Source organism: Aethalodelphis obliquidens, unplaced genomic scaffold, assembly GCF_003676395.1.
Source record: "Aethalodelphis obliquidens isolate GAN/ISIS:26980383/991018 unplaced genomic scaffold, ASM367639v1 scaffold40, whole genome shotgun sequence".
Taxonomy (NCBI): domain Eukaryota; kingdom Metazoa; phylum Chordata; class Mammalia; order Artiodactyla; family Delphinidae; genus Aethalodelphis; species Aethalodelphis obliquidens.
This window is the reverse complement of record NW_020837984.1, coordinates 670,772-698,250: the sequence shown is the minus strand read 5'-3', so window position 1 is coordinate 698,250 and position 27,479 is coordinate 670,772. Positions and strand designations below refer to the sequence as shown.

The 27,479-nt window shown below is 39.6% G+C and overlaps 2 protein-coding genes across 2 annotated transcripts in view; one reads left to right on the top strand and one right to left on the bottom strand.

The window, feature by feature from the left end:
- The window catches only part of ACYP2 (acylphosphatase 2), a 175,189-nt gene that overhangs the window by 10,139 nt on the left and 137,571 nt on the right, over positions 1 to 27,479 (bottom strand). The window lies entirely within an intron of this gene.
- On the top strand, positions 607 to 27,479 carry TSPYL6 (TSPY like 6). The gene is given in 6 exon segments (XM_027131629.1): positions 607 to 648; positions 4,344 to 4,652; positions 26,199 to 26,388; positions 26,430 to 26,846; positions 26,849 to 26,896; positions 26,899 to 27,479. Coding segments are annotated over 6 exon segments (1,587 nt in total).

The following is a 27,479-nucleotide window of genomic DNA, read 5'->3' as shown; positions in this document are numbered from 1 at the left end:
CTAATGAATTAAAAGCTAACGTGATGCATGTTGGAAAATATTGAGTTGTCTGCTCATTTCAAGCTTTCAAATTAGCATTAATAATGAAAGAATAGCATATAATATTTTTCCTATTCTTTCTTTAGCAAGTTTCCTTATTTAGTTACATGTGGACAAATAATATCATATACTTCTTCATTATCAATACAAGCATTTGAACTTTTCTTTTTTTTGCGGTACGCGGGCCTCTCACTGTTGTGGCCTCTCCCGTTGCAGAGCACAGGCTCCGGACGCACAGGCTCAGCAGCCATGGCTCATGGGCCCAGCCACTCCGCGGCATGTGGGATCTTCCCAGACCGGGGCACGAACCCGTGTCCCCTGCATTGGCAGGTGGACTCTCAACCACTGCACCACCAGGGAAGCCCCTGAACGTATTTTGATATAATGTCTAAAGTTTCTGTTAGATATGTAGCCCACGATTAGTGAAGAGTTCAGTGATTATAAAGGGAATCCTAGGATATCCATAATTAAGCTGAGACCAGATTCCTCATCTTTAAAATAGGATAATACTCACTTCACTGAGTTATTGAAAGGATTAAAGAGAAGGTATATAAATTGCCTAATGCGATGTCTGACACCCGGCAGGCCCTTAAAAGCAGTTATTATAGCGTAATTGTTCTCTACCTTTGCCAAAGATGATGGACAGCCTGCTTAGCAAGCTCTGTGAGCCTCCAAGTCACACACTTGAATGCAATTACACTAGTAAAACCTCTTGTTCTTGGTGGAGCTGCTTCTCAGCTGCAGTGGGAAATAGCATGTCACTCAACCTCCTCATCTGGGGGAGAGTCTGGAAGAACTACCCAGGCATGAGCTATGTCTGAGATTCTGAGAACCAGCCAATCTGAATCAAGGGCCTGGATGCAGAGAAGGCAGAAGAAGTGAAGGCATGATTGAAACCTCTAGCTTCTCTGCCACACCACAGTTTCCAGGTCAACAAAGTGACAGATATGCTCTTCTGTTTCATTTTGTAGAAAGAAAATAAATGCTGGCAGCACAGTGGTAATGGAATGGACTTTTGGGTCATTCTGCTTGGATGTGAATCCAGTTACCACTTCTTAACTGGTCATCTTGGGCAACTTTCTTAAACTCTCAGTGCCTCATCTGTAAAAAAAAAAAGGGAGGGTATATAGCCTACCCCAGAGAGTTGTTATGAAGATTAAACAAAAGAATCTGTGTAAAGCATTTTACACAATATCTAGAGAATAGTAAGCACTCAATAATTTTTAGCTATTGTATCAGACAGGGTACAGTAGCAGGTAATGAAAACCACCTTAGCTATTTTACAATGGAATTTAATATAGCGAAGTAGGTCCTTACAAAATCACTGGAAGGGCTGGAAGAACAGATTTGGATGGGCCTGTTGGAGCAACTCTGTAGAATTGGCTGCTAAAGTATAAAATGTTAAAACTGTGATTCTCATGCAAATACAATATGATATGTGTCAAAGATTTCTATTCAACACATTAATTAATGAGGGAACATAGAAGATGTTACGTCTGGTTCAAAGGAGAATTTATATTACACGTATATATATTACACGTATATATTCATGCATACAATCAGGAATGCTGAACTCAACTTGCTAATAGATGCAAAATTGGTTAAAATTCTATAAGGCAGCACTGTCCAACAGCCTTGTAATGTGAGCCTCATGTATAATTAAACATTTTCTAGGACCCACATTAAAAGTAAAAAATACGTAAATTAATTTTAACAAATATTTAGTCCAATATATCCAAAATATTAAGATATAATCTATATAAACAATAAATAAAATGAACATGCTATTTTACACACTTTTATATTGAGTCTTTGAAATCTGTGTGTATCTTACACTTACAACACATCTCAGTTCAAGCATGCCACATTAAAGTGCTCAACGGCCACATGTGGCTAGTGGCTCCTATATTAGTGTACTCCTAGGGCAATGAAAAAGTAATGTTTGGGATTATCTTTTTTTCAGGGCAAAAGCTGATTGTATATCTATCAGAGAAAAACTAATTTGCTTTTCTATGGACAAGAAGTGTTTGCATTTCTGTAGTTTGTTACAAGTAACTTTCTACCTTACAGAGTTGTAAAATAACCTGGTCAACAAAATCAATCAAGTGCACATTTGTGTAGCATCTGAAAATTCTATAAAGCTCCACTAGACAATACCCAGCACTTCCCTGAAAGACAGCCCCTAATCTCCATTTCCAAACCTTGGACAATTTTTTTTTTCCTGATAGGCCCATTAAGGGAGCTGCTAGAAGTCAGGAGGCTGCCACCAAAATCACTGCATTTATGAACCCACTACCCCAACTGCAGTCCAGGAGTCATTAAGCCCCTACCAGAATTGTTGGCTCCAGAGCCTCGTAATGTTTGCTAGATCCTCACCTGCTAAACGGTTGACTCAGATCCCGCTGCTTCTCTCCCCACCCAGTTCAGTTCCAAATTCAAATTTCACACGAGGACTTCTGACTGATGAAACCAAAATCACATTTGAAACTCTAGCTGCAAGGGAGTCTGAGAAACGTAGCTCCTAGCTCTCCAGAGTCTGCAGTAAAGGAAAGGCACCAGAAGGCATTTGGAACAGAGGTTGAGCAAGGCAACATACCACGTCTACCACTGCTATTCTGTTAACAAGAACTTCATGAAACTCTACACTATGGGATACAAAAGATGAGAAGTATTATTTTCGCTGGTCTGTATGACAGCAATACTTTCGTGAACTCTCTCAGATCTGGAGTTCTTTTCAGCACTAGAACAGAAACCCAAGGAACACCAACATTGAAGGGTCAGGTGGAAAAGAGAAGCAAATGGAGGAGAGGTAGAAGGAATGACCAGAGAAGAGGGAAATAACCACGAAGTGTGGTGTTAGTGTTAGGGAACTGTTGATGGAAACGGTCCGCCTTGGCCAGGCATGATGATAACCACTTGCATGAGTTGTCTCACAACAGGAGGTCCTGATAAGGAATGTGGTGCTGTCACGAAAAACTAACTGGGAGAATCTGGGAGGGGCCAAAAGGAGGGAGGAGACGTCAGCCAATAATATATCCTACCAACCACCCAGAATCCTTCTCGCTGGAACCCATCTTGTCTGAGAGATGCGCATGCCACCAGGAAAGACCCTGAGTCAGACCAATTATGGGCCAAGCAAGATGATTGGCCAGAGACAACTGGGAAACTAACCCCATTACCATAAAACTTGAGACTGTGAGCCAGGTGGCAGAGCAGTTCTCCTGGGTTCCCTTACGCTGCTGCTCTCTGCCCAGGTGCCCCTTGCCAATAAAGTCTCTTGCTTTGTCAGCATGTGTGTTTCCTCAGGCAATTCATTTCCCAGTATTAGACAAGGGCCCACTCTTGGACCCTGAAAGGGATTCCCCTTCCTGCAACATTAGGAAAACTAAGTACAAAGAATATTTTTAAGAAGGAGAGAGACGTCAACTTCCAAATGCTCCTGAGACCCAAATAAAAGATGAACTGAAGAACACTTTGGAGACCTTTGCAAGATCAGATTCAGTGACGTGGTGGGGGTAGAATCCGGATTAGAATGGTTTTAGGAGTGAGGGGGAAGTGAAGAAATGAAGACAGCAAGAACAGATCAATCTCTTGAGCTGTCTGACTGGAGGAGAGGAGAGACACAGCAGCTTTACACAACTTGAAGGTTGTTTTTGGCAGGCCAAGCCTACCTCTGCTCTGAATTCAGTGCCTTCCAGTATTTACAAGCGCCTTGCCTCAGAAGAACAATAGTCGAGGAGGATTGCTTTAAGGACACACGGTCTAGGATGTTTTCTGTTCCTGATATGTTAAAATCTACTCCTACATGGAGCCAGATGAGAAGGGAGTTGGCCAGACTCGCCTGTATTTTCACCCCTCACCCTGACCTCTCTCCCCACCTCCCCCAAAATGCTCATAAGCAAATTGAATTGTTGGGGTGATGCCATTAGCTGACAAAGGGCTACTAGATAATTTAGAGCCAAACTGTGACCCGCCCAGAGCAGAGGCCATTATTTCAGACATTTTTTAAAGCCTAGTTCCTGGCTCTATTTTATGTCTCCACCCTTGTTTTTTATCCTTTTCCACTTGTAAATGTACACTCTCTTGTTACAGTTTTACATAGCCTTACAAATCACTTTAAGTCATGTTGGGAACAAAGTGAGGTTTAAACATGTAAAGCTGTGAGGATTGTGTTTTGCTTTTTTCTTTTTCTCCTTGATGCTGTGTCCTTGATTTTTATAAAGGAAATTATTGGACAGGGATATGGAGATTTATTTATAGAGTTTTGTTTTACAACCGACTTTGCTAGATACCTGTTCCATTAGAGAGACACGCATCGTTCTGAGGTCACAAAAACGTGTATCTACAGGGCAGCCGTCTCCGTGGCCGCCGTCCTGACCCGGACCTTGAACAACCGGACAGAGAACTCTCAGCCGCCACCGCCAGGCAAGGGCAGCTTCGGGCTGGATGCTCCGCTGAGCGCGGGGTGGGCGCTGCAGGCACCCACCCGGCTGCAGCCTCCAGCGAGCGTGGTGCTGATGGAGCGCCGCGGGCAGCGCTTTGCTGCGGCTGCTGGAGGAGCTGGGGCCTCGGCTCTCCCAGGCCCGCCAGCCTCGTGGAAGCCTAGCCGAGAGGTGCCTGCACTGACTTTAAAGACGAACTCACAAAGCTCTCCCTGACAGTCACTTTGAAATAATTTGTGCGGAACTGAATCGAAAGAATAGTTCAAAGGTAGAATGGAGAGGCAGCTAATGACCCTGCCTCTTAGCTGCCTCAGTGGCAGCTAAGCAGCACTGATCAAGCAGGAGATTTGATAGGTGGAAAATCAGAAAAATTAAATGTTAATGGAAGACTGTTGGGCTGCGTTTTAAAGGGATCGTCTGTGACAGAGCTTACTGCACTTACATGTTAACCCTGAAGATGGGGGCTTTCCGAATACCTTTAAATATCTAACAGAAAATCAAATAGTGAAACTCTTCTTTATGGAGATGTCTCAGGGAAATGGCTTATCTTTTTGAACTTCCCAGGGTTAAAAAAAAAAATTATTTTTCCATTCTTGTTTTCCCCTAGGAGGGTGTTTTATCTTTAAGTGTAAGCATGTGACTCAGTTCATAGGGAGGTTCATGATAGGAGGTAAGAAGGCCATTTCAGCTCATAAGCGGTGTCACCCTGATAACAAATTTAAATTGTATATCCTCGTAGGATGACTTAAAACTGTTGTATTTTCATAAAAAAATCAAATTTATTAACAGCTGGATTAATCTTAGACAAATAAAAGGACATCATCTGTATATCCAAGTTACCTGTCTAGTGGGAGGTGACAAAGTGAAAGAGGGAAGGATTAGAGGCTAAAAGGGAGAAGAAAGAAAAGGATTTAATGGAAGAAGTTGACAGATGTAATGATTCCCCCTCTTCTAAGGTAAAATTCTATATAATTTTAATATTGCATTTTAAAATTGCTTGATTTCTCTGAAGCGATTAATAAAATGATTAAAGAATGTGTAGTACTATAATCAGAATGCAGTTTAATTAATTACATCGCCCTCTTTTGAATTGAAAGCTACTTATATAGTAAATGACTGTTATATTTAGTTTTCCAAATGACTTGCAGATGAGGCCATTCAAACTAGGCATGTAAATCTAAACTCACCAGAGTGGTATGTTTACATTTGAATAGAATTAGAGGCCTGAGGTCTCAGAAGTTATAACCATGAAGCTAAAGCCAGAAGATGGGTCCTGCTGCAGAAGAAACCAGACTCCCTGACACTGGGTCTAGAAAGTACTATTTGATCTGGCAGTCATCCAGATGAGGACTTATGTTTGGGAGCCTCTTCTAATCACACACCATTTCCTGCTATAGCTAAACTTACATCAAAGAAAGAAAGAAACTAGCTAGCAGCTTCCTATAGAGTCCTATGAGGCATCATTACATTGGTGGAGATGCCAGTGGTCTTCAGTGGTCTAGGAAATTGATATTAAAAGCTTTCTCTGAAGTGATCAAGTTCAGGGGAACAAATGCATACTAACCAAATTCATAGGGGATCAATTTAGAAAAATACAATACCATGTATTCATTTATATTGGGTGCTCTATTTGTCAAATATATCATCCATCTGTACAAGAATTTTCCAATTGGGGAAGCACGCTAATGAGACAGAATTACAATAGATTGTTCTTTCTCCAGTTTAGGCATATTGTGGCCTAGAAAATATATAATGATAAAACCTTCTTCCCTAGAAAACACTGAAATGGTGGTATCGATCACCTTTAAAAAACTCTACACCACCCACCATTTTTCACTTACCACATCACTGCCTCACACAGGTTAATGAGGCTGTGGTTTTCTTTACAGTTACTTTGTTCCTGTCCTGAGGATACTCTCCGATTATACTGAAACATATTCCAGTACGTCCTTGTTTTTAGGGCAGAGACAAGGAAAAACCTATCACTTATCATATCATGTACACAAACCCCATCTTAAGGCAGTTTGCTTTGAAAGAGGTGATTTTACGTGTTTCAGTGTTAGAAGGCAACATTTCTGATATTTTCCCTTAGATTTAGGAAAGGTAAAGGAAGTGAAGGCTGTTCTACCCAGTGGCTACTGGAGTAGTAGGTGACTGCAAGAATGCCCCCTCGCCACAGAGAGAATTAGCCAGAATGGGAATGTGTTAAAGGATCATAATGTTCTCCATGGCGATCAAGCAATAAGAATCTCATGGCAACATATAGCCAATGTTCTAATTAGGGAATGTTCCCATTACTGTGGTTGCTACCCTCAAACCTAGAGACTTAAACAATATTTATCCTGCTTACAAGTCTACAATGTGGACAGAGCTTAGCGGGGAGAACTCATCCCTGCCATGCATGCTGCAGAGGGTGGCTCGAAGGCTGAGGAATGGAATAACTGGACGGCTCAGTCACTCAGAGGTGTGGCAGGTGATCCTGGGAAAACTCAGTCACCTGGGGTTGCGAACAGCTGAGGCTCCTCAGACAACTCTCTCCATGCCTATGTGCTCTTTCCAGCATGGTGGCTTCAGGGTAGCTAGACTTCGTACACGTCTGTCAGCTCAAGGGCCCAAAGTCACAGGGTCCAAGAGAACGAGCCAGCCAGGCGGAAGAGGGCTGTCTATTCTAACCTAGTCTTGGAAGACTCTCAGGGTCAGGTCCACTGCATTCTATCTGTTAAAAGCCAGTCAGTAAAATTGGTCCCTATTCAGGGGGATGGGAATTAGACCCCGCTTTTAGTGAGAGGAGTGTCAAAGGATTTGTGGACTTGTTTTAAAATCACCACAATATATAGTTGAAAAATTATAGGAGAATATACCATTTATTTATTTACACATTCATTCAATAAATACTTATTGACTGTTACCATACACTAAATAAGCATTGCTTTTTAACCTTTTAAAAAAGATTTTAGATATTCTAGCTCAAGACAACTCCCATTTGGACATGATTTTATGTATTGAGAAGGTTTTGTTTTATTTTAGGCCCATCATATAAAAGTACTCAAATCAGCATAAAATATCAGATGATGACAAATCACCCATTGGGAGAGTATAATCTGAACAGCACAAATGGGTTTTTATTAGAACTTATTAAAAGCCTGAGATAATGGAAGTATAAATCCTCATTTGATACACATATTCCGGAAAAGGTAGTTGTTGAACAAATTTGTGTAAAAGCACATCATCTTTCCTACCAGCTTTATACTTTTAGGGACTGACATATAAGAAAAGTTTTCCTTTCCTTCCAAAATATTTCCAGTTGCCAGTGTGTGAAAGGATTGATCGGATAGACAAAAGGTTATCAGACACCTCCAAATCACTAAATCCAAAGCATCATATATTTTTTTTCCCCTCGAAATAGTTTTACTTGGCATTTCTCCTCTCCACCTAGGCTTCTAGGACACCACCTTTTGTCTTCCTCCTACGTCTCCAGGGGTTCCTTCTCAGTGGGAGTTCCTCTTACTGTGTTCAGTCCTTACTTTGGTGATCTCTGGGTTTCTGCTCCTAATCTCCTCTCTTAATCTCTATCTACTCTTTGAATGATTTCATCTAAACCTAGACTTAGCATGAAAGTTCCAGATTGATATAATCCACTGTCCACTGAATCTCCCCACTTGATTGTACCGTATCTACCTCCACCCACACCCTATACCTCTTCCCACTCACACCTCCCTCGTCCACTGTGCTCTTCCTCCTGCATTCTGAAATTTGACAGAATCTAGAGAGTCTCTGACAGTCAACATCTGTGCACAGTCAATCAACCATAATGTCCCATTGATTCTAAACATCTTTCATCTCTTTTGCATCCTCATTGCCCTTGATCTACATCAGCCTCTTGTCCGTTTGCCAGGAATATAGGTCAAGACTGGCTCTGAGGCCATTTCTTAGCAAATACAATGAAAATATTTGAGACTTTTGCCTTCTATCCATAGTATTTGGCCCTGGACATCTCCTATTGATGGATCTCAGTGGGGGGTGTTGGTCAGGAATAGAAAATTATAAATCACAATGTTTGCATTTTATCTTCACAATAGTTGAAGTTTACCTTAAAATAGCCACAGAAGATGAAGTGGCAAATGCCAGCCACTGAGCACATAGTTATTAGATATCTATTCTGTAACCTGGGCTACAAAGACAAATATGGCATGGTCCCTGCCTCCGACGAACTCAGAATTTAGTGGGAAGAGCAAATGATTACAATTCCGCACGATAAATGCAATGATTAAGGAACGTGTGAGGTGTTGTATGAGTAGAGGAGGGCGTTCTCATTGTCTTCATTGCGTAAGCCTGAAAGGCAGTGGAGAAGGGAGTGATGCCCTGCCTAAGAGTAGGTAGAGTAGGGCTTCCAGAAGATGTAAAAATGCTCTCTATCTTACCAAAATCTTAAGAGATGATAGCTCTGGATCCTGATGTTGGGGATTTGGGGAATTCTGCCAGCTGTTTTCTCAAGTTACCTACTTGATTCCCAATCTCCACATCTCTAAAATGAAAAGTTTGGTTTAAATAAGAGGTTGCCAATTTTTTTCTATAAAGGGCTAGATAATAAATATTTCAGGCTTTGTGGTCAGTATAGTCTGTCACAACTATTCAGCTCTGCTGTTGTAGTGCAAAAGCAGCCACGGACAATATGTAAACCGACGGACCTGGCTATATTACAATACAACTCTAATTACAAAAACAGGCAGTGGGCTGTATTTGGCCCTTGGGATGTAGTTTGCCAAAGCCTGATCTAAATGATCTCCAAGATGCCTTCCAGATTTACCAATCCATTGGTTTATGAAAAAGCAGTTCTCAAATACTTGATATACTTTATGTTGGTTTTTAGTTTACTGTTGTTGTGGCTGGTTAGCTCAGTAAATGGGAACATGGAATTTAAAATGATAAGATTTGGGGTTTGATTCACTGTGGGTCAGTTAGCTTCTCTGTTCCATGACCACAAACCACACCACAGACTTCAACAAATCCATGCTCCTGCTTGGAGCCAGGTAAAGCTGTGTGACTGGACAAATGTCATCCTTTCCTGCTTCTAACAATACAACCCCTGCACTTGCTCCCCTAATGATGGTGCAGCAGCGTGCTCTTTACGTCTGTTCCAACATCACTGAGTTCATTTCAAAAGAGCAACGTATGGGGCTTCCCTGGTGGTGCAGTGGTTGAGAATCCGCCTGCCAATGCAGGGTTCGATCTCTGGTCCGGGAAGATCCCACATGCCACGGAGCAACTCGTGAGCCACAACTACTGAGCCTATGCGCCACAACTACTGAAGCCCGCGCGCCTAGAGCCCATGCTCCACAACAAGAGAAGCCACCGCAATGAGAGACCCGTGCACCACAACGAAGAGTAGCCCCTGCTCGCCACAACTAGAGAAAGCCCACGTGCAGCAACAAGGACCCAATGCAGCCAAAAAAAAAAAAGAGCAACTTATTTTTAAGAAAACCTGTCAATATGACAGCAGGCATTGGGGAATCTGTAGGTACACAGAAATGTCTCATCACCTTTTAATAAGCCAAATTGGGTTTTATGGCTACTAAGCAAAAGAATGATACAAAAGCATGCTGCTGTGCTCATAAGCTAAAGCAGAATCAGCAAACTATATGACTCGAGTGCCAACAGTCCTCCCCGCTTTCCCTGTAGTAGACATTGTTAATCAATCCTAGCACTTTTCCCCACAGATCCTGCATCTGTTCTCATCATTCTTCCAAACACACTGAACCAGGAAGCGACACTAAGTTGACTGGCATTACTGTGCTAGATTAAAGCTATTGTCCTATTGCAACAAAAGTTACTATGCCTTATTTTTCCTATCACTTTCCATCCCTGCCACCGAATTACTCTTACTTAAAAACATATACCTATAACATTGGATGCAGCAGCTGTAAAATTCAACAGTACAAAAATGAAGATAATATAAATCTCATGTAGATAGGAGCATAAATCGGTAAAAAACTTTTATAGAGAAAAATTTGGCACTGTTTATTAAAAGACTTAAAATGTGCATACTAGTTGGATACTTGGGGCTTCATTGTATTATTCTACTTTCAGGTGTGTTTGAAACCTTCTATAATAAAAAGTTTTAAAAGTGTACCATGAAGATAAAAATACTAACGGTAGTTGATAAATGACATATTATTATATAAAAGTATAATCTAAATTAAGGGATAATACAGAACTGAAATAACTCAATGTTGCTTTATTGTAGAAAGTTTTGTGCCTATGATTATCTAGCATATAAAATTATAAAGCAAATATCACTATTGAAACCATTTTACCAATTTCTTAATATGTACACTGAAGGATTTATATGTAAAAGCGTATAAATGCGTGAAATATTTCTGCAAAAATAAATGAAAACTACTAAAAGTAGCTGCCTTCCAGGAGGGAGAAGAATATCTGGAGGAAAGGCAAGGAGGAAGGCTTATTTTTCACTGAATATCCTATTGTTCCTTTTGAATTTTTGTACATCTATCATGCATTGCCTAATTAGATAAATAAAATGTGATTCAGCCTCACACTGGTCAGATTGGCCATCATCAAAAAATCTATAAACAATAAATGCTGGAGAAGATGTGGAGAAAAGGGAACACTCCTACAATGTTGGTGGAAATGTAAATTGGTACAACCATTATGGAGAATAGTATGGCGGTTCCTTAAAAAACTAAATATAGGGCTTCCCTGGTGGCGCAGTGGTTGAGAGTCCGCCTGCCGATGCGGGGGACGCGGGTTTGTGCCCGGGAGGATCCCACATGCCATGGAGCGGCTGGGCGCGTGAGCCATGGCCGCTGAGCCTGTGTGTCCGCAATGGGAGAGGCCACAACACTGAGAGGCCCGCGTACCGCCAAAAAAAAATAATAATAATAAAAATAAAACTAAATATAGAAATACTATATGACCCAGCAATACCACTCCTGGGCATATATCCGGAGAAAACCATAATTCGAAAAGATACATGCACTGCAATGTTCATTGCAGCACTACGTACAATAGCCAAGACATGGAAGCAACCTAAATGTCAATCAGCAGAGAAATGGATAAAGAAGATGTGGTACATATATACAATGGAATATTACTCAACCATAAAAAAGAATGAAATAATGCCATTTGCAGCACACAGATGGACCTAGAGATTGTCATACTGAGTGAAGTAAGTCAGACAGAGAAAGACAAATACCATATGACATCGCTTACATGTGGAATCTAAAAAATTATGCTACAAATGAACTTATTTACAAAACAGAAATAGAGTCACAGATGTAGAAAACAGACTGATGGTTATGGGGGGGAAAGGGGGGATAAACTGGGAGACTGGGATTGATATATATACACTACTATATATAAAATAGATAACTAATAAGGACCTACTGTATAGAACAGGGAACTCTACTCAATTCTCTGTAATAACCTATATGGGACAAGAATCTTAAAAAGAGTAGATATATGTATATGTATAACTTATTCACTTTGCTGTAGAGCAGAAACTAACACAACATTGTAAATCAACTATACTACAATAAAAATTATTTTTAAAAATGAGACAGTGATTCTACTCCTAAAAACTTATCCTAAAGTATCATTGAGGATGTACGTAAAGATTTTGCCTCAAGGATGTACATTGTATTGTATGTAACAGGAAAATAGTTCAGGCAATTTAAATGTCCAATAATTGGGAACTGGTTAAATAAGTTACTGTATTTCCAGATAAAGGAATGATAGCTGTTAAAATTATGAAGATGAATTTTTACCAATAAAGAAATTTTTAATATGGTATTAAGTTTTCTAGGGACTGCTCTGGTGGCACAGTGGTTAAGAATCCGCCTGCCAATGCAGGGGACACGGGTTTGAGCCCTGTTCCGGGAAGATCCCACATGCCATGGAGCAACTAAGCCCGTGAGCCGCCACAACTACTGAGCCCATGTGCCACAACTACCAAAGCCTGTGCGCCTAGAGCCCGTGCTCCGCAACAAGAGAAGCCACCACAATGAGAAACCCGCGCACCACAACGAAGAGTAGCCCCTGCTCGCCACAACTAGAGAAAGCCCGTGTGCAGCAACAAAGACCCAACGCAGCCAAAAAATAAATAAAAATTTAAAACATATATGGTATTAAGTTTTTTAAAAGCAAGTTGCAAAACAGTATAGTTTTGCAGTATATAGTATGACCTCAGTTTTGTAAAAAAAAAATATACTGACAGAAAAATATTTGAAAGACATAAAAAGTGGTAATAGTGGGTATCTCCTGAAATATGGGTAGTTTCCTTTCTTTCGTTTTTTTCTTTGCTTATTTTCAAATTATTTTCAAAATTCTCCAATAAATATGTATCAATTTTAAATTAATAAAAGATTATGAACGAGTTTGAAAGATGCCTAAGGGAATAAAACATTTCTTCTTTTTTTTCTCTTCCCTATGGGAAAGAAAAATCTGAACACAGGTCGAAATATAAAACTTGGCTTTTGTGATCGAAGTCAAAGTCATTACAATGAATGTTGAAATTTTATTGGCAATTTCTCTTGTGGGGAGGTAATGACATCCAGAGTTAAATACTACGTAATATTTTACCAATGGTATAAGTCTTTTCAATGGTTTAGTAACTCCAATGTGGTAATGCAAGAAGTGATTTTCCCCCGTGTGTAAATAAGTTTTATAATATTGAAAACTGTTAGACTAACATATTTATGAGGTGTTATTAACAAAGGAAAATAGTGGCTGAAATATCCGAACTAACAACATGGAGACACCAGACATTGTGAGTGGGAGATTCTTACAGATGAAAATGGATTACCGGGGCCATGGCTAGATGGTGAAGGGTCTTGTACAGCTTGCTAAGGATGTGGATTTTTTTCTGAAAAGATGAGAACCTAGCTGTATTTCTGAATGAATAATCAAGGTGCACACAGAGGATGATTAGAGGGAGTAAATATTAAAAAGAGTATACCTAGGGCATTTATAATTTCTTTAAAGGAATTTCTCCTAACGATAGAAAGGGCAAACATGTAAGCTATTTAAGCCAGCTTCAATTTTTTTCCAGAAAAAGATGTATGATACATAAATATAGAACCCATAGCAATTGCTGTGTAAACTACTATACTAAATATAGTTAGGGATATGCTTAATGTTGCATTTTATTGTTTGACTAAATATTAACTAATAAGAAATCACATTAAAGTGGAACTTACTTTTTCCTTATAAATACTCTATTAGGCAAACCAGGCAGGGCTTGGATGTTCATCATAAGACAGCACGTGCTGACATTCCAAATTCTCCTAAATGGATTTCGCTTAATATGTTAGATTCTATAAATCTGCTTAATCATTTCTCAGGGCTTGGTATTCCTTAGGAGGAGGATTGTTAAATACCTACAAAGCTGCTCCACACTCTGAGAGCTATCAGTTTCTCCTAGTGAGAGCTAGTCCTCAGTTTCCTGTGGTTGGGAGTGTGACATAGTGAGATAACACGACAGATGAGATCCAACTAGTCAGATGTTACTGGAAAAGTACACTTGGATTCAGGTTCACATTAGTCTGGCTCTCTTTTAGAGAATATAGTTGAGCTCACACAATTCAAGGGCTTATCTGAAATTTAACTTGAATAAATACAAAAGAGCAGCCCCATCAGAGTCATCCAGTAGAGCTGGATCATTTTAACTCAAGGTCAAAATAAACTTTATTAGTGTATTTATTAAGAGCAAGCTTGTTTAGATGAGGTTTTTTTTCTTCTTTCATACCTTACCTTGCACAGAACTTTAATATTAGGAAACCTGAAACAGTCTAGAGAATTCAGGACCATCTCAGTTCAGGTTGCCATGATATTTTCTGTAACCGAGCCCTGTACCTCTTCTTGCAAACTGAAATAACATTGACGATGTAAAAATTATGCCCATAATGAGTAAGTTATTGCCAAAATTTAATCAACATGATGTTTTCCTTTTCCTGTTCTGGGACAATAAAACTAAACACTATTACAAAGTGGTAAAAATATTTTTTAAAAGTAAAGACATTTGTGACTTTATTGCCTGTTTCTCAGGTTGCAACTGAATGCAGGTATTTTGGTTTAGTTAAAGGATATGGAAAGCGCCACCGATGATCTTTACTGTGGCAGCACAAACCTGCTGCTTTGATGACGTGATTCTCCTTTGTATCCATGTTAGAGAAACTGGTGTGGTCTCTGTCATGTTTTCTTTTCCTGCAAATACTGTGGCTCATAAAAAACAGTTTGACTCCTTATAGCTTTTCCTCCGTATGCTTCCTTTTATATAACAACTTAGTTTAAAAAATTTGACATTTCAGTCATTTTCAACAAAAATGCTTAATTTTCCTAGATTTTTCTTTTAGTTTCAGAGAACAATAATTTTATAGTCTCAATATGATGCTGGTCTTCATAAAGCTCAAGAGACAAAACCAGACACTCGTGCATGCTGCAAATCCTTGTTTTTATTCCAGAAATAACCTTTGTAACTATTGGCAGTACGGGTCTTCCCTCCCTCCCCGCTTTGGCTGGGGATGGCGGAGGGGGCAGGAAGGTTGTTGGGATATATGCTCAGAAGTTTTCAGATATAAAGATTTAGAAATATTAACTAGTGACTTCAATGAGATTTTAAGTTCAAAATCAGAAATTACAAAATCCACAGATTCTATGCCTCCTGAGGGCTGGGTAGCTTCCTTTGGATTTTTTTGGCATAAAAAGAGAACACACTATTAAATAATATGCAAGTAATTTTATTAGATCTTCTAAGGGTGCATTTAAAACATTGTGTGTTTAAATTATAGACAGGACATAAGATTTGGTAGTTTTCTACAGCATGCCCAAACAGAGGTGTTAAGGTATGCTCCCCACAGTTCATCATTTACTCAGAATTGATTTTGGACAGGCTCTAGTTTTATTAAGTTTGAATAGTCACAGTTTTGTCATAGTGTTGCTAGAACAGCAGCACAAAGATAAAAACAGCCGAAACAGCTTTGTTAGAGGAAAGTCTACCTACCACAGCTCCAAACCTGGCTCCTTTCTAGGCTTCCTGCTTTCCTAACCTCAATTCTTTATTCTTTTCAGATGAAAACAAGCTGACCCCTGCTAAGCATTTTCTTATAAAAAGGCTCATGACAAATGCTATCTTTATAGAAGATTCCACAATTGAAATGTGAAATGAGATTTTAGGGGCCCCTGCAGGATCCTGTGTTCTAGCATTGAAAATGTCTTGTGAGAAAAGCATCAAGAGGGACTTCCCTGGTGGTCCAGTGGGTAAGACTCCGTGCTCCCAAGGCAGGGGGCCTGGGTTCAATCCCTGGTCGGGGGTACTAGGTTCCGCATGCCGCAACTAAGTTCCAGTGCAGCCAAATTAAATAAATAAATATTTTTTTTTAAAAAAGAAAAGAAAAACATTAAGACTATTTTCTTCAATTGATTGATCAATTCATTCGTTCATTCTGCATCAACAAATATTCATTGAGCATTTGTTATGTGCAAAGTAATATGAGTGATTCAAGAACGTGGAAAGTATAGTCTGTGAGGAATTTGCAGTCTTGAAGAAGTGTGTAAGGTGTATTCACCAACAGTCTGCCTGTCAGAACTGGATTATTTATCTGACTCTTTCATCATACAGATGAGGGAATTATAGCAGAGAGGTGAAATGACCTGCCCAAACCACACTACAAGACCACTGGCTGTGGAGCAAGCCAATTACCCATCACTCACTGGTAATCTTGGACAAATTACTTAACCCACTGAGCTAAGCCAGACCTCAAAAGGCTGATCTGGGTTGAAAGGCTGGTGAGAAGGGGAACACAGACTTCCTTCAGGACTGCTTTCACTCACGTTTACTGCGTGACCCGGAAGCAGGAATTGTGAAGCGTATGTACAAGATAAGGATGAAAGTGAGCTGATGCAGCTTCTCCGTGCCTCCCTAGTTCCTCAGACCCTTGGCCAAAGTTCAGTGGTCAGTGCTGTCCCCAGGGAATGAAGAAACCTGCCAGGTCAAGGACTCCAGAGCCATCGGCCCATGGCCTTTCACGCACAGACTGCCACAGTTAGACACTTCCGTGTTCCATTTTTTATTGCTATTGGGGGCCTAGCATGGGCCAGCCTTGGCTTCTATACCTGCTAAACTTACCTATCAGTTCCCTTACCTATGATATTTAATAGTATATATACTCTGTAGGCTTACTCTAAGCCTTAGGCAAGATGGACTATGTAAAGTGCCTAGCATGGTGCCTGACCCACAGAAGGTGCTTTATAGATGGCTTTCTTAGTTGAGGAGCTGACAGTAGGATTCAATTTTCCTGACTCACCTAATATTCTTTTTAATACACAAAGGGCAACTGCCATTTAGTGGGTATTTGCTTTGTGCCAATAGAATGATACACTAAAGGGAGAGGGAAAACTGTGATTATTTGCAGAAAGCATTGCATGTATAAAAATCCTAAGAAATCTGTTTAAATTTATTAGCCCATGAGTTTATCAAAGTGACCGGGTTTATAATGAATTTACCATAATTAGGGGCTTTCTTTATCCTGGTAACCACCAGCTCAATAACGTAATACAAAGGAAAGAAATTCCATTCAAAAAAAAAAAAGAGGGGATGGATAAACTTAACAGAATTGTCCATGACAGTTATAAAGAAAATTATAAAGACTTATGAGCTATATGTAAATAAAACTATAAAGGTGTATTAGAATATATAAAACAAGATGAACAAATTGAGATATATACAGTTATCATATAGGAAAATGAATTTCACCAAGTAAATTTACTATTTGTTAAATATTAAAATTCTACACTAACAAAGAAACCACAAGTTATGATGCTGATCTAGTTCCCAGGAAACCCTAAAACAAAGTATATTAATTAAATGATGAAAATACAGAAGTGCGGGACATATAGAAATAAATGTAATATATTATATAACTATCATAAAATTAAGGAAAATAATATTTATTTAATAACTGCCTAATTCTATTTAATAATTGCCTAATTAAACTCTAATAATTGCCAGGGTAACTGGTGAACAAACACAAAACAAAACAAAAAGTGATTTAGATCAGCTCTTATACCACATTACCAGAATAAGCCTCTAGTGGATTAAAGAGTAAATATTTGCTTTAATTCTTAGCAAAGCTATGAGAAAAAAAAATCAAATATTAATGAAATCTTTAGAGGCATAGTATCTTTGTAAAGCTCAGGGCAGTAATGAAAATCACAAAGGAAAAAATAAATAGCTCAAAAACATCAAGTAAAAAAATGGTTGTAACATAAACAACTAACAAAATTAAAAGAAGGGAAACATAATTGGGAAACCTTTGTATTGATCATCGTAGAAAAGTAGTGTATATATACTACGTAAAGAACTAACTCAAATTTTCACAAATTTTAAAACCTCAAGAGATAAATGGTCAAAGGATATAAACATACAATTCACTTATGAAGAAATACAATTAAATTATATACATTAATCAGTTCTTGGAAGGATATTTATAATAGCAAAATACTGGAAACAAACAAAAAAATGCCCAATATAATTATACTATATCAATTCAGTAGACTATTATATAGCCCTCAGAATTATAATTATGAAAACTGAAAAAATGTTATTATTTAATGGTGGAAGGGAGCCAAATAATAATTCTACTTATGCACATCAAAATAAGGCAAAAATGAAAATCACTATTGACAAAGAATAGTGGAATCATGGATGATATTTTTTCTGTAAATAAGATTGGGAAGGAAGCAGGAAACCGCTATACTAGCAGTTGAACAATACTAGTTATTAAACAACAGACTCTAACATTGATTGTATTTTTCAACATACAGATGAAAGCAAAGAGTTAGAAGAAACCAGAAATATTAGTGTCAGCTGGTAAGTTATGAAGTTTCCTAGAGTAAGGATCTTTCACCCTCCAGAACCTTACAGAGAGCACTCACATTTCCCAAAGGCACTAGAGAAGGCAAGCACACACCTTGAGAACTGAGCGTGTGATTTTGCCACACCTTTGTCTGTGGAGCCCTGTTCTGGGCTGTTGGTACCATGTTTGTCTTCTTCCTTCCTGATGCTTTACTTTTACCATAATACTTTCTGTAAAAGTTTGCCTGGATTTAGACAAATGTCTCCTTTTACATGTAAATTTCTTTTCTGTAATTTCTAATATATTTCTATTTACTTTTATGGTCTTTGATCTTCTCTTTCACCGCCTCCCATGTATAAGGCATAATTTAGATTAGGAGTTAATAACTCAGAATAACAGACATGGATTTGAATCCTGACTCGTTATGTGACTTTGGGCAAATTATTTATTTGTAGGCCTTGGATACTTTTATCTATAAGATGGAAATAACACTACTTCATAGGGTAATTACGAGGTTTAAACTAAAGGAGATAATTCATGTAATGTACTTGGTGTGGTATCTACTTGTAACACTGTAAACTCCAAGGTAATGACATAAATATGGTACTTGAAACGCTATTCAAAATTTTAACTATTAAGAAAAAAATTTAAACTCACAACCTTAAAATGGTTCTATTTCTTTCTATACATTTGATAGATCAAATTTCCTTATAAGAGAGTCATGGCTTAATTGAAAAAAAGGAATTTCCCTTATTCTTCTGTCCTGTGTTTGCCTGCTTAAAGATGCCTTGAATCCTTTATGGACTGGAGTCATATATAAATAAATAGATATACCAAGTTTCCTTAATCACAGCACCTAACTGAAATTTTTTATTTACTAAAACTGGAGAGGAGACAAAGAGAAAAATGCATTTATTCAATCCTGGCTTTATGAGTTTAATAGTCTAACCTCCTCATTTCACTACTGAAGGCTGTGGAATGATCAAAATCAAACTACAGAACTGTTTGATATAGTTCATATTTAAACTTTTGAAATGAAAATGAATCTCAGTTGAAAAGTTCAGGTAGGGAGGAAGGAGCATTTTAAAGGAATTAAAATGTGGTGGCTCAGGTTCAAAGGAACTATGGTTGGCAGAAAATCAAGGCTTTCCATGTTGTGTCTTAGGCAGTGTCAGTGACTGGAGTGTAGGTTTTCTGTATATGTGTTTTTTAACACTCCTTGAAATCGATAAGTGTAAAACGAGCATTACTTGGACTTTATTTGAATTTATTTGAATTTCAACAGTTACCAACAGATGTGCTTAGAATGAATAGGCCCCGATTCCCCAATAGCACAGTAATTCAAATCTATTTTAGACTCTGAAATGGGAGCTGTCTCCAGGAAGACAGCTCTGAACCTTTTTTCCAGCTGCAGAAATAACTCCTCTTGTTGCCCCTCTGACCTACACCAAGGGAAGCCGCTTGAAAAGATGTTCTTTTGCCAACAATCGTTTTACCATTGTAATCCACAAATGGAAAAATAAACTGATGGCTCCTCTTCAGAAAACCTATTCTCATACCCCCAGAACCAGGCAGATAAGTAAAGAAAACCAGAGTTCTTTTAATTCCTTTCTCATTTTCCAAAATGATAGATATTTTTTGTTACCTTAGAAAATGGGCCTTATTGACTAACAAGTCACTGTTAATCTTCTGCAAAATAAGTTAATTCATCCAAAGTTCTAGGACTCCCCAAACCCCAAATTCCTTGGAATTTTGCTCCATTGGTTAATTCCCACTTGCCTAAACCAGTGCGCTCTCCCTCCCAATGGTTCCCACCCTCACTTTAAGATGAACAAGCCCCTCTCACTGGCAAGTAAAAACCTCTACCCTGGATTCTCTTCTAGCTGTTCCCCTATCTTATTTCTTCCCTTTGCACCCAAGCTTCCAGAGATGACAAATCCCTGTTGATTCAAATGGAAACTCTGACTTTGCTCTCAGACATAATAATGACTTTATTGGGTGCCTCTCTGTGCCAGGCACTCTTATAGGCCTTAACATTTTTTTTCCTGATTAAAAATACATGAATAATTCATGCTCATTATAACAAATCAAACAATACAGAAACAGATAAAGACAGCAATACAGAAGCAGATAAAGAACATCTCCCCTGCCCAAGCTCCACATCTTATTTAATTGTTGCAACCACCATGAGAAATAAGAATTATAGACCATATTTTATAGACGAGAGAATTGAGGCTGAGAAAGGCTCAGAGTGTACCCTGCAGTGTTTAACAGGAAGAGCTTCGGAGTCTGATTATCTGGGTTCATTTCTTGACTTTGCGATTTTCTATGTGTCCATGAGCAAATTACTTATTATTTCTGTGCCTCAGTTTCCCTACCTGCTAGTTCATAGGGTGCAGTGAGGGTGTAATGTGCTAAAACATAAAAATATTCCTGTTTCTAAAGAAAAAAAGATCAAAAAGAGAAATTATTTTAAAATGACAGCTAAGAAGAAAATACTAAGAATTAGAGCAAAACTCTGTTCACCGTTCTGCTACTAATGTAGAGCCTGAGTTTTTAAAGCTGCTGGAAATTTCTGACCCCAAACTATGCTCATACGGCAATGATGACACCATCAATGAACTTTGTTTTTTAAGATCACACTATTTTTTAAAAGATCCAATAATATTATTTCGATTTTTCATGATTAACTGAATTTTATTCATTTGCTACAGTATCAATTTCATTATTTTTAAAAATTAATTTTATCTCAATTAGGGTAGAATGATTATGTATGTTTAACATTTAGATATTACGAACATTTTACTTAGTGTTTTGACCTATATTTTGAATTTTTGTGATGGCTCTGTGTATCCCTGGCTGATTTGGTCACCCCTGTCACCTGGCACTACCCCCCACCCTACACAGACCTCAGCCTCTTAACAGTTTTATTAGGCACAATAATGTATATTTGCTCTCTATGAGTGCTGTAGTGGTAGAAAATGATTAAATCATAATTATTAACTTTACCAGAGTAACTCATTACCCACACCCTGGTAACTCAAATATTTTCTCCCTACTTCTATATTTATATGCTATTTCTAAGAGGCAATAGAGATGACTGCAGCTATAAAGCTGCTTGGTTAATCACTCAAAGCTTCTTTTTTACCATTTCCTTTGCAAACACAGCTTAATGGTCTATGGGAAACAGAGGAAATTAACAAAGTGTACATCTCCTTCTCTTGTCTACCAACATTCTTTTGAGTCTTAAGTACAGAGGCCCTCAGCTTTCTAAACTGGGTGGCCTAGCCCAAAGAACAATATTTCTGTATGCTAAGTCACCAAACAAACACACTTGTTTAAAGAATTTAGGCCAAGAATGAGAGATTCCTTTCAAAACAAGTAAGAACTGAATGATATTTGAGGAGTCAAAGAAAAATAAAACTATACAATTCACAGGCTCTCTTCATTCATCTTATATTAAGTTTAGCTTTTAAAACATCGTGCTGTTTCTGTTTCCCAGAGAATTTAAACGTTCACAATTCTGTGATGTGCAGATTTGTGGCTAAACTGTACTCTTCCCCCAAAGCCATCTTCTTTCTTTACTCACATTTCTTCTTTTCTTTCCTTTTTCTTTCTCTTTCTCTCCCTCCCCCTTCCCTCTTTCTGCCTCTGGTTGACTAGATATTTCTGAGATTTTGTATTAGCTCTCCTTACTCCCCTTAAAACACTTTTATAGCCAGAATGTTTCAAGCCCAAAGTTAAAATCGTATTTTGTTCTTCTCAGTAGTTTCTAGTCCATACTCTAGGGCACAAGCAGAATGAAAGACCCCAAAAGAGAATAACATTTCGCACTGAACTCAAAAAGTGTTATCTACTACTCACTTTCCAATTTTCAAAAACATATACATTCCTTGTTTTTGATCAGCTAACATATGTGTGACTTTCTTCTGCACACTTTGAGAAAGAAAAAAATAATAAAATACAGGCTCTGTGACATTAAGTAATATCAAATTCTAAACTTGTCTGCCTTTTGACTAACTAATTTAGCCAAAGGAGGTGGTGTTATATAATTAACTTTGGCCCTAGAATACAGACCCAGCTTTAAATCTCCTGGCATCAGTTTAAATCACCTAATACCCTGCATTCTTGCTATTCTCATGTCATTTCTCCCTCATTTCTCAAGGATTTTAGCTCCTGGCTTATTCTCACTTCTTTCTCATCTTATCTTTCAGTGATTTCAATATACACACAGGTGATCCTTCCCACCCAGGCCTCCTGGTACACTAACCTCCTCCCCTGCAATGACCTCGTCCTCAATATGCCTCATTGGAGCCCAAGTTGGATGGAGGAGTAGGGTTCTAACCAATTCCCTGCAGTCCACTCTCAGACCACTATCTCTCATCCTTCTAGCTCACTCTGGTACTTAAACCCAGGGACCCTTCAATTCCCTAGGTCTTCCAATCCATTGATCAGGCCACCTTTTCACTGTCCCCCATCCCTATACGTCCTTTACTCCTCTAGCTTGGATTCTAAGATCAAGATTATAATCATTCTCTTGCCCTTCTTGCTTCAGCTCTGACTAAATCCAACTCTGCTTACTCATGCTGCACCTGTAAATGAATGTGGCTGAAGAGAAATTCACAACCATGCCGATGTGCCTCACTTCAAATTCATGATCTTAATGCTGTGTGACAATCATACCATATGTCGTAATCCAGTCACTCTTTGATTCTCTAGAAAACTATTTCCTACCCCTCTCTCCCCAGACTCCCACCGCCTCATTCTCTCTCTCTCACTTGAGTTGAATCTTGCTTTCTCCTTTACCGAGAACACTGAAGCAAAGAGAAGAGAATTTCATAGACTCCATCATCACTTCTACCCACCAACCAGCAACTACACCCTCATACTTTGCCTTCTGGTTCCCATAGGTGAACTTGTCATGCTCCTATTAAAGGCTGACTCCTTCCCCGCTACATAGGCACTAGATTCCATCTGCTTTCACCTATTCAAGGACATCCCTCCAATGATTCTCCTTTCTCTCTCCTACATTATTAATTTTTGCCCCCTGCTGAATCATTCGCAACAACATGCACATATACTTCTTTTTCTCCCATTTTAAAGATGTTTTCTTTGACCCACTCTCCCCACCAGCCACCATCCCATTTCTTTGGAGCAAAATGGCAAGAGTCGTATATACTTGCTATTTTCAATTTCTCCCTTATGGATTTTCTCTTAAACCCATTACAGTCAAGCTGTCACCCTACCACTCCTCTAAAAGTGGTCTTGTCAAGTGATGACTCCATTTATTTCCCTTTTTGGCAAATTCCTCAACAGAATTATCAATATTCACTGTCTCCAATTTCCTTCCTCCCATTCCCTTTAAAACCTATTCTGACCTCCATCACTTTTGTTGTAAAATCCATTGGTCAACTCTCGTTTTACCTGGCCTATCAGCACCACGTCACACAGTTGAACACTTTCCTTTATACATTTGGCTTTCAGCCTACTGCACATTTTCAGATTCCCTCCTACTTCACTGGTCTCTCCTTAGTCTCTTACTGGTTCTTCCTCTTCTCCCTGACCTTGTAATTTTGGAGGCCTCAGGGCTTGATCTATCGCTGCTCACATCCTTGGTGATTTCAGCAAGCTCTAACTACAGCTTTAAATATCATGTATGCTGATTATTTCCAAATATGTATCCCCATCCCAGACCTCTCCTGTGCTCCAAACTCCTAATACCCACTTGGTATCTCAACCCTGTTGTCCAACAGTCATCTCAAACTTAACATGTCCAAAAGCAAACTTCTGATTTTCCTGCAAAGGTCTGCTCTCTCATAACCTTCCCTATCTCTGCTTCTGGCAACTCCATCCTATCAGCTGCTCAGGTCAAAATCCACAGAGTCATCCTTGACTTCTTTCCTTCTCTTATACCCCGCATCCAATTCACTATGAAATCATGCTGGCTCTACCACCATACTGTAACCACTATCCACCTCCACTGCTACCACCTGGTCTAAGAAATATCATCTTTCACCCGTATTACTTTGATAGACTCCTAAAAGATCTCCCTGCATCTACCACTGGCCCCAGTCTATTCTTCACCCAGGAGCCAGAGTGATCCATGCAAAACATGAATCACATTTTGAGTCCTCTGTTCAAAATCCTGTAGTGGTTTCCCATTTCACTACGAATAAAAGCCAAACTTCTTACAATATCATGTAAGATCCTACTTGATCTGGCCTCTCTCACTCACCTTGTTCCAGTCACACTGATCTCCTTTTTATTCCTTGAACATCCTAAGCATGCTCCTGTCCTAGGGCCTCTGCTTAGCTCTTCTCTCTTCCTAGAATGCTCTTCTTCAGAATATCCACTTAGCTAAATCCCTCATCTTATTTGAATCTTTGCCAAAATTTTATCTTTTCAATGAAGTTTCCTCTGCTTACCCTATTTAAAACTACAATCTGCTTCCCACTCCCTACCCCCAGGACTCTCAATCCCCTTACTCACCTCTACCTATTGTTTTATCCATAGCACTTATCACTTTCTAATATGTTTTGTTTACTTTTTATCATTATTATTTATTGTCTTTCTCCTCTGCTAGAAACTCCAAGAGGGAAGAACTCTACTCAATACTCTGTAATGGCCTATATGGGAAAATAATCTAAAAAGAAAAAAGGGGATATATATATATATATATATATATATATATATAACTGATTCACTTTGCTGTACACCTGAAACTAACACAACATTGTAAATCAACTATACTCCAATAAAAATTTTTTAAAAAAAGAAAAGAAAATGTACTGGCACAAGTCTGTCCAACATGTTCTCTTATATTTCCTTAAATCACTACTGTGACTGTATTTTTCCTTCCAAATATTGTTTATTCTCTCTCCTTTTATTATTAATCTTTGCTTGATACTCTCTATTGTCTTTCATTAATTTCTCCTCTTCTATTCATCATTACCTCTTCTCTACTTTCTTTGGTTAACTCTACTGGTCTTGTACACACTACTCAAGTTACAGTCTGTGATGAGTAAGCGATACAGTGCTCACCAATATTTCCAGTTTCCTTCACCTTCCAGTCTCAGGGGAGGATTATATTTCCCTGACCCCTTGAAGCTAGGCAAGGCCATCTGACTAGCTCCGGCCAGTGACATACGTCACTTTTAATGGAAACATCTAAAAACCTATGCATGGGGAAAGGATGGTCTCTTCAATAAATACTGCTTGGTCAATCAGATAATCATATGGGAGGAAAAATGAATCTTGACTCCCCTCACACCATTCACAAAAAGCAACTCCAAATGGATTGCAGATATAAATGTGAACGATGTTAGAAAGGCAAGATTTCTTAAACAGGACACAAAAAGCACTAATCTAAAGGGGAAAATGATAAATTGGAATATATGAAGATTCAAAACTTTTGTTCACTAAAAGGCATCATTAAGATAGTGAAAAAGCAACTCACGGAGGGAGAGGATATTTGCAATACACAGATCTGAAAAAGGACTCGTGTCTAGCACGCATAATGCATTCCTACAAATCAACATGAAAAATATAGAACACGCAATGGGGAGAAGACTCGGATACTTCACAGAAAGAGAATATCCAAATGGCAAAATCAAAACCACATGAAAAGCTTCCCAATTTCTTAGACACTGGGTAAATGCAAATTAAAACCACCGTGTAACACCATCACACATACACCAGAATAATCCGAATAAAAAGGATGGCAGAAGCCACAAAAATAGACTCTATGAGACCGAGAGCAGGTGCCTAGAGACTGAGAGGCGAGTATCGGGAAATTGAAGGGTGGGCTGCGCAATAGGCTGGTTTGCATGAGTAAGTCTTTGATTAGGAAAACAGATGCCAACAAACAGCTGGTCAGGCTGCTACCAACATAAGCGACCCTAATGGGGCCCAGGGGATCCCTCTCCCCCAAACCCGCAACCTCACTACTCCCGACCATGTCCTGGGCGACCTGGACCCACAGCAGTGCCAGAAGCTTCTAGAAGAAAGCAAGATGATGCAGGTGATGGTGGAGACGAGTGAGGGCAGCTTGGAGATCAAAGCACTCCCACCGCCCCAGCTTCCGGTGGAGGGGGGCGCACCCCCAGGGCCCCACGGGCTGCGGGCCTACTCCCCAGATCCCAGTCGCTGGGGGTCGCGACCGAAGCAGGGCGGGAGGAGGTCGTGCCACCCGGGGAGGGTGTGGAAGCAGCCTCTGCCTCTGCGGCAGCAGACAGCAGCCTGAAAAATGGCTTTCAGCGTGAAACTGGTGGGGAGAAGGCCCTAGAAACCTGTGGCACAGATCGGTCGGAGTCTGAGCTGATGATGACTGGGGCAAAGGCCGCGGAAGCGAGGACTGAAAGGGGCACCATCTTCTCAGAAGCAGTGGACGAGGAGGAGAGGGTTGAAGTGGAGGAAAAGCCAGTGGCTGAGGAAATGGAAGTGGTGGAGAAGCACAGAGGGGTAAACGAGGTGAAGGACGAGGCAAGGCCCCGGCCCAGAGTGAGGGTCTCCACCTGAATCCCCTAGAAGCCATCCAGCTGGAACTGCACACCCTCAGGCTGACTGGGCCTTCCTCCAGTTCGGGCGCAATTTTGGGCGCATGCGTTAACACTACGTACAGTGGTGGTACATCCTGGGCTTCTGAGTCACTACTGTTCGGAACCACCCACAGCTATCTGCCCTGATTAGAGGCAGAGGTGCAGAGATGTTCAGGTATGTAGCGAATTATAAGGTGAAGGAACTCAGACATCCTAGGATGGGGCGCAAGTTCAAGTTCTTCTTTCGAAGAAACCCATAATTCTTTCGAAGAAACAACTGGATTGTGAAGGAATACGAGGTCAGATCCTTGGGGCACGTGGTGTTTCTTTCCACTCCGATCATATGGCACCCGGGCCATGAACCCCAGGCCTTTCTTCCTAGGAACCAAGACCTCATGTGCAGCTTCTTTGCCTGGTTTTCAGACCACAGCCTTCCAGAGTCTGACAGGATTGCTGAGATTATCAAAGAGGACCTCTGGCCAAATCCACTGCAGTACTACTTACGGGATGAAGGAGCCCATAGGGCTAGACTTCTCCAGACAAGGGAGCCAGTGGAGATGCCCAGGCCCGTTGGGTTCCAATCTGGTTAA